The sequence below is a fragment of the Ambystoma mexicanum genome, chromosome 2q, assembly GCF_040938575.1.
Source record: "Ambystoma mexicanum isolate Mex_15411 chromosome 2q, UKY_AmexF1_1, whole genome shotgun sequence".
Taxonomy (NCBI): Eukaryota; Metazoa; Chordata; class Amphibia; order Caudata; family Ambystomatidae; genus Ambystoma; species Ambystoma mexicanum.
Genome location: NC_090924.1, coordinates 29,182,690 through 29,191,560, shown reverse-complemented (window position 1 = coordinate 29,191,560; position 8,871 = coordinate 29,182,690). Strand labels below are relative to the sequence as shown.

At 37.2% G+C, this 8,871-nt stretch overlaps 1 protein-coding gene across 21 annotated transcripts in view; it reads right to left on the bottom strand.

Annotated features, from left to right (window-relative positions):
• Positions 1-3,651: 3,651 nt before the first annotated feature.
• Positions 3,652-8,871, bottom strand: part of RBFOX1 (RNA binding fox-1 homolog 1) — a 1,014,010-nt gene continuing 1,008,790 nt past the window's right edge. For 6 of the 21 annotated variants that reach the window (XM_069646785.1, XM_069646784.1, XM_069646797.1 and 3 more), the window contains exon 13: positions 3,652-5,075. In XM_069646785.1, the coding sequence (XP_069502886.1) occupies positions 4,960-5,075 (116 nt within the window). In that variant the 3' untranslated portion in view covers positions 3,652-4,959. Of the gene's footprint in view, positions 5,076-6,265; positions 6,945-8,871 lie in introns of those variants that run through there. The other 15 variants (XM_069646787.1, XM_069646790.1, XM_069646798.1 and 12 more) reach the window with 7 other exon arrangements.

Genomic DNA, 8,871 nt, shown 5'->3' with positions numbered 1-8,871 from the left:
AGAAGCTGTATAGGGAAGAGCTTAATCCTGATGCAAATAGTTTAGAAACATTCTTTGAAAAGATTTCTATTTCCAAATTGGCTCTAGATAAACAAGCCTTGCTTGATTCTGCGATTGAAGTTGCTGAAGTAGGTACTGCCATTTCACAAATGAAGGATGGGAAATCACCAGGGCCGGCTGGTATTGTTTCAGAATTCTATAAGAAATATGATACTCAATGGCACCAATTTTATGTGAGCTTTATAATGAATTTATAATATCAGGAGAAATGTGTGACTCGATGAAAGAGGCACTGATTATTGTGATCCCGAAACCCAATATAGATCATAAAAAGTGTGGACATTATAGGCCTATTTCTTTGCTGAATGTAGACCTACATTTTTTACAAAGATATGGGCTAATAGATTAATGTCATGTGTAAGGGATTTTATTGATGAGTCTCAGGTGGGTTTCATTCAGGGTGATTTGGATATGATAATATTAGAACTGTGTTGAATGTGATTGGGGAACATTATGGGAAAGATTCGAATAAGATGATTTGTTTTTTTGATGCTGAAAAAGCCTTTGATAGGGTTAATTGTACATTTATGGAATAAACGTTAATTAAAATGGGATTTTGGCCAGTATTCATGAAGATGGTGGAGTGTATACATCGTGATGTAGGGGCTCAAGTATTGGTTAATGGAGTGATTTCGAAATCATTTCCATTGTTGAAGGGCACACGCCAGGGCTGCCCATTATCACAATTTTTGTTTGATTTGGCGCTGGAGCCTCTTGCTGCATACATTAGACAATGTGAGATGATAAAGGGAATTATGGTTGGGAAGGTCGAAGTTAAAATTTTATCATATGCCAATGATATGCTGCTTTTATTGTCAAATCCTGAAGAATGTGGGGATATAATAAAAGATATGTTTAAGGAGGTAGGTGAACTATCCAGACATAGAGTAAACTGGGATAAAACTGAGATTTTTCCATTATGTGGAGCATGTGATAGTAACATTTTACAATCATGGAATTGTAAGTGGTCACGTTACGTACTTAGGAATACATATTATTGGAGAATTGAGTAGAATATTTCAATATAATTTGGACCATGTAACCGCAAACATATTGCTACTGATAAAGAGGTGGGAGAGGTTGACATTGAATTTATGGGCGAAAATTCATGCAAATAAACTGGTTCTCTTGCCTAAGCTCTTGTATGTTATTCAGTCCATCCCTTTATTGATATGTAAGAAACAATTAATAAAAATTGATAAACTTTTTCAATCCTTTTTATGGGGTCCAGGGAAGAAGTCTCGTATTACAAAGTACATACTGATGCAAAATGTTGAAGAAGGGGGATTTGGATATCCAGATTTGTTGAAATATTAAGAGCCTTTATACTTAAAAAGAGTTCATATTATTTTAGGGAGAAAAATGTTAAGGAACCGATTTGGTTGTGCATGGAAAGAGAAATATGTACACCATATGAACTAGGGAATATTTATAGTATGGGTAAATTACCAAATAAACACTTAAAACTAATCCCAGTGGTGGCAACCAGACATGCAATAGGGTCGTGCTTTAGAGAAAATAGACAGGGTTATGGCTTCAGCCCAGATGCTTCATTATCGCATAATGAAGCATTGCACATTAATAATAAATGTCTGAGTTGGATAAGTTGGATAAAAAAGGGAATTCTGAGGATAGGGGATGTGATGGATGGAGACAGATTGTTGTGTTTTGAGGAATTACAGTGTAAATACGACTTAAGACCGAGAGAAATTAATAGACACTTGGCTTTGACTTCTATGATTAATCTGAGGATGTATATGGCTGGTGGCTCAGTTGGACAGAAACCTGAGATTAGTAAATTATTAGAAGGTCAAGAATACAGAGTCCGAACTTACATGCAATTTATGCCTATTGATAAGAAACTTCAATTTGCATGGACTGGTTTGAAGGAAACTTGGTTGCATGATGTTGTTTGGTCATTTCTGATGTGGATTGGAGAGATGTTCTGAAGGTGAATTTAAACTTGGGAGCAGACATGGGTTTGCGTTTGATTCGACAGAAAGTTATTGGAAGATTGTATTGGACACCAGTTAGGATGTTTACATTAGGGCTTCAATCGAATGAATTATGCGAGTGTTGCAATATTGATAGGGGTACTCTTTTACATTTACTGTGGGAATGCCCAAGAGTGCAATTGTTTTGGAGTGATATCATTGATAGGATTGATTTAATTTTTGGAATACACTTGCAAAGACCCACTGCAAACATAATTTTACTCACACATAAAGAGAGAGGTGTGCGTGCTAGAAAGCATACTTGTTCGATAGACAGGGCCATAATGGTGGCAATTAAGCTAATTCTCAAGATTTGGAAAATGAGGAAAAAGCCTAATGTAGAAGAGTGGTTACGGAGTTCCACATTTTATCACAATATGATAAGGTTTCATTGAAAAATAAAGATAAAGAAGAGGACTACATGAAGCTATGGGGATCGTTTGTGGCTCTTTATGATTGATATGGAGGTAGGAGTGTAATGATAGTTGTGGTTTATAAGGGAGTTGATGGGGTGAGGTGGGGGAGGGTGTTTTTTATTTAAATATTTTCTTTTTCCTGCTTGTGTTGTCTTTTGTGTGTTGTTTTGTGTGTACCTGTCAGTTTGTTATTAAGTCTCACAGGATATGGCTATTTTGTTGGAATGAACATTGCATGATACTTATGATGTTCTACGGATTTGGTTCTAACTGATTAATGTGTGACATTGTTTACTTTATATGAAATAGTTTAATGTTTATTGCACACTTGATAAAGTGTTTAAGAAATAACACATAAAGATAACATAGAAACAGGATTTTTTCTTTGTTTTTATAAATGGTTGCAATTATGATGCTGGCAGCACCTTGAGTGTGATCTACAATAAACATGCAGTATACCCAATTGAAATAAAACCTCTTATACATAGCAGGACATCTACTAAGAGACATCTACTACTACGATAGTCGCTTGTTTTGTTCCTCTCCCTCCTTTGTCCTCCACGCTCACTCACCTCTTGTTAATCTCCGGCTCTACCAGAAATGTCGTCAGGCCTAATTTGGTAGTCATCTGTCTGATTCTCATTTCCTTCCTATCTGTGTTTTAGCTCTTGCACTAAAATGTTGTTAGGCCGTGTAGGATAGTTAATTTCACATTCTTGTTGTTCATGGCCTGTAAGAATGTCATTGGCCCTGATTCATGGATTATTTGCACCAAAATAAATCGGGATTTGTGCGCCATTCTGCCCGCAAATCCATGTTTAACAAATGGGGATTTGCGGGCTGAATGGCGCACAAATCCCGATTTTTTTCCGGCACACATAATCCATGAATCAGGGCCATTGTATTTTCCCTTGCTCACTCCCTTGCCATGAAGCACTTTGAAACACATTCAGCCTGATTCATGCAATTATTTGCGTGAAAAATGCAGATTTGCGTGACTTTCTGCCCGAAAATCCCTGTCTGAAGTATATGGATTTTCGGGCAGAAAAGCACGCAAATCTGTGTTTTTCACGCAAATAATTCCATGAATCAGGCTATTTGTGTATAGGCGCTATATAATTAAAAAATCACATCATATCATATCAAGAAAGGAATTTTAAAAAAAACTCAACATCTTTGTTTTTGTATCTTTTCAGACTAAGCTTTTATTTTTAATATAACAAACCATTTTTCTTTATTCACAAACCACTGTAGTGATATAAACACTAATCTCTAAAGACAGATATACACATTTTCTGGGTTTGCAGATTTCTTTTTTAACTGTTTAAGTCACTATATTTCACACATGGTATGTATACTTTTTGTCATAATTGATAGCATCAGTAGTTATTTATATATGTGAAAACATTCCCAATATATATTGTAAAAAAACAAATCCAAACCCTTCTTTACATGACTATCTCAGACAAACATTTTAAAATGACCCATTGAAGTGTTGTAGGAACTGTCCACATTGAACAATGTTTTTAAAATCTGTTTACAACCTCATCCACTTTCGTCAAGAACGCCACTGGCTCCAAGGTGGATAAAGTTGCTGCACACATAACAAAACTTCAAATATATCTGTACTTCCCGACGTGGTGGTTTGACACTCGCGATGACAAAGAAAAAGGTGTATTTGTCCCTTTCATTTTTCATGATTAAAAAATATTAACTTTGTCTCAGTGTTGCAATACATTTAAATAATATATTATTTTATTTTTCTTTATAATAGGCATTATTTTACTGGCTTCATGTAATTTGAATGTTTCCCTTAAAAATATGCGTTCAGTTATCCAATACAGTTACATTACATTAAACAGTGTATCATATATATATATATATATATATCTTTAAATATGTAAATATCCATGTATATATCCATGTAGATACACATATAGATACATATTTTGCTTGATTTTCATGAGAAGAAAATGATCGGTTGAAAACGCTGTTTGATCTTTCTCTCCCCAGTAAAAACAAATCCTAATACACAGTGCTGACCATTTCTGCTAATTTGTTACTATTTCCTTTTATCTCTGATGTGTCTTTACTCCCAGATTCATACATGTTGTTGAAACATATGAAAAACTTTGAAAATTGTTCATGGCATTGTTCAACTGATCATACTGAGTGCATGCACATACGATGACAGAGAGAAAGCCAGATCACAAACATTTTCGTTTGAAAGCAGAGTTTTTATAGCAACTTGGCAGGTTCACAGCAGTGAGTTAATTTGACTAAGGTATGCACCGATTAGGGACACTTATAGTACAGATGAGTATATAAATTTTTGCTGCAAAAAAGGTGGCTTACAGTTTTTTGCCACATTTTACATTTTTTTTCTTTTTCTTTATTTAAATACAAAATAAAACATGAAGACCCATGACAAACACCCCAACGCGGGTTAACTTGTAAACAGGACAACATGGAAAGAGTCTGAACACATGTCAAGACAAACTGCAATTTTTCAACCAGGCCTCAATCCACCATCTTGCCGTCTTCCATTGCTCTGCACATGTGCCAGCTGAGTGACTCAGTCCAACGGCCCTCACCAATTTATGCTCTGTGAAGTGAAAGGCTATGTTTAGGGAAAGTTCATATGCTTTCTGGGACCCACAATTTAACCAAAAAAGCCTTGCATGAAAAATGACTCAAAGGAGGTGGTGGTGGTACTTATGGTACGGGTGGGAGGTGTGGGGAAAGCTGTGTCGCATTGAAAAATTGCAGATTGTTTACAGGATGCAGTCATGTTCCAAAAAGTACCAAGCGGATGAAAATACTCAATGATTGCGATACTTGTAAAATGCTTATATAAATCTGAATATATTTAACATATTATTCCATAAAAATTATACGTTTGCCTCTAACAGTCGATCTACTTGCCTAAACTACAGCTTTGTAGGCTGTCTCTGTCCTAGCACTTTACTATTGCACTGCACGAATGGGCGGTTTTATACATGATCTTTAACCTTGTACAAAGAACTGACTTTTGTATTACTTGTTTTATTTCTATTTCAGTAAAAAATAGAAACAATGCTTGTAATCACCTTTATGTATTAATATTTCCCTCCCCGCATTATAAAAGTTAGCAATGTTGTCAATCATTTAATATACTGGATGAATTATAAAAAGAATGTGTTTTAATAAGTTAGTATACAGTCTTGGACTTGATATATTTTTTTGTTTCAAACTGAAGATTGCATGGTGGAATGCTATAGGATGCCTTACTGTAAGTTTTGAATCAGACTGTATGTTCAAAACATAAGAAGAACCCAAGCCCTGCACCATCCCCTTAACCATAAAATAACCTTTGGCTTTTAAAAAATAGCAACTCATTTAAGACAGCTGATATATAATTATCGGTTCAGCGCTGCCCCCTTTGCATGTTTATGCTGTTACTACTTTTTTCTTTCTTTTCAGGATGGTTCCTCACCCCTTATACCACTCCTGAAGAATTGAAGGGAAATACAATGTGAAAAAAGACTGCTGTAGTCAGTCACGCACACTCTTACAAAATATGATATCCCCATAGCTTAATATTTAGCATATATAATTCATTTACATGATATAGCACTCTTGATTGTGGCCCTAAAACTGGGTTTATTCATATCTAGCAGCTTTCTAGATCAACCACAAAAACTTCTACATCCAACAATCAAACTACTCACCCATCAGAAATTAAAGACCCACAATATTAAAATACACAGAACAAAATATCTGAGGTATAAGATATAAAATGTATTTTTTTTCCTCTTTTTGTGATTTGTTTTATAGAGTTTGCTAAAATGATGCACTACCGCATGTATTGCAATACCCAGGCCTCGGAAAGCTTCTTTTTTTCCCCCACACTGGAAGATTTTTATGGTTTTGTCATTTAGTATGGAGCAAAACGGCTGTATCCCCCTCGGTATATACTAGCCTGTAATGAAGAAAGAACGAGACCGACATCATCAGCATGGCTCCTAGTCTTGGCATCAGTCAAGGGTGCAAAAGCATTCTGAAACAAAGCAATTTAATGGGTTGTTTTTTAAAGTTACTTGCTTTAACAAAATGGATTTGCAGTTTCAATCAGCTATATCTACTGTTCCCCACAAAAGAAATATCCCAGCAAAGATGAGCAAATATCAGGGTCCCAACAGCTGCAGTGCCAATTTTCTAACACGTCTTTAGGATTATCTACTAATTCTCAGTCTTGTTTCCCTTTTTTTACACACGGATTTCTTCATTGATTTTGTTTCTGTCTGTGATGCAATCTCAAAAGCAAAGCCAATAGCGTTGTTAGGGATCTGCTTCCTGAAAGAATTACTTGACAGTGGCAAAAGTCTGCCTTGAAATCATACGCCTGTTATGCCCGCACTTCCCCAGCTGTGGCGTTCTAGTGCACGAATTGCCATGAGAAGTCCCATCTCACAGGTCAAACTGAAGCATGCATCTGATTAGAAAAATAAGGGGAGTGGTTAGTTTGTGTGAACTGGAGCAGGATACTAGATCGCTAACAAGGCACTCTACAGAAAATATCACAAGGTGTTCTTCAATGACAATTGACATACTTTTTTCTTTTAAGGCGACCAATGTTTAGGAATAAAAGAAAATGGAAGGGATAAAAGTAGCTAAGCGTTTCATTCGGTTAAAGCGTGCGTGTTGTCTTTTGGATTGCATTTCTGACTACTATGCCTCCATGCTACGATATGCAGTGCTCTAAAATAGAGCGAGTTCCTTGTCAAACAGGGGTCAGACTATAAAGATTTGCAATAGTGTTAATAATAATAATGCAAAATGGAGCAAACAGATTCATTCACAATCCATATTATCTAAAAAAGTTTGCAGTAGGGCTAAAATTAGCCAGGCTGTATTTTCCACTATATTTGCTGCATTGCAAACAGCAACCTCACCCATGCAGCCCATTTCTCTAATCAAGCAGCATCCTGGATCACTTCCTTCCTTGAAGGAAGAACCATGAAGGTCTACTCCGACACAGCTAACGCAGATCCTACCACTATAAACTGCAGTGTCCCCCAAGGATCTTGTACAGCCCCCATCCTCTATAACCTCTTCACAAAACCCCTCTTTGACCTACTTGACTCCATGGGTGTTGTATATATAAACTATGCAGACGACACTCAAGTACTTTTACCCCTATCTGGACTCTATCGCCAAGACGCCACAGCCCTTCACAACATCTATGCCACTATCCAAGCTTGGATGGCAATCAATGGCCTCTGTCTTAACGGGGAGAAGACTGAAATTCCCATCATGGGCCAGTCAAACACATTATCTAAACTAAGCCCCCAATAAAACAACTTCAACATAGACAACTCAACCATCTCCGTATCATCCTCTGTCAAGACTCTAGGTGTTCACATTGAGGCAAATCTATCGATGACCAAACAAGTCAGCGTCATAGCCTCTGCATCAGCATTCAGCACCACACTCATCAATGCCATTAAACCCTACTTACCCACCCCTAACCGCTTGGCCACAGCTAGAGCAACTATAGGAACCAAACTCGATTATTGCAACGACCATCTAGCTGGCACCTCCCCCAAAAACATTCACAGACTGCAAACCACACAGAACAATGCCCTCAGAGCCGCCATGAGCATCCCTAGAAGAGACCATATATCCCAAGCCAGACGTGAAGCCCGGTGGCTCCAGGTCAAAAACCGTTTTACTCTGAAAATCCTCACCATCACTCACAGGTGAATCAACAAAACCGCTCCAGCATACCTATCTGAAGCAATATCAAGGACCACATCCACTCGCCCCACCAGAGCTCAGTACACCAACCAGCTACACATACCACTCATAAAGAGAGCCACAGCGAGAGGTGTAGGCTTCTCCTATATTGCACCAAAACTCTGGAACTCACACCCTGCCACCCTTAGAGCTGAAACTTCCATCTCTGTCTTCCGCCACAACCTCAAGGCCATTCTCCTCAAGGCCATTCGCCTCCTCCACTTCTGCCATGTATATTGTAATATAACACAAATGTAATATAACTATATTGTAACCTGTGTATATACTGCTAATGGCTATGTAACTATATTGCAACCTGTATATATATTGCTAATGACCATGTAACTAAGTAACTAAGCTTTGTACTGTAACAAGTGCCACGATGTCCTCGGGCTGTTGTGCGCTATATAAATACGAATAAAACAAAAACAAAAAAAAAAAACAAACACAAGGATTTGACTACCTTTCTTTTCATGTTACACAGCAAACATAGCAAATCAAATAGCCTGCTCATAGTTCCCCATGTTAAAACATTTTGAAATAAAACCGATTGGGGCTAAACCTGTTTGCTCCATTATCTATTATCAGAGCAGCAAAATTGGTGATAAATTCATTTGTTCCAC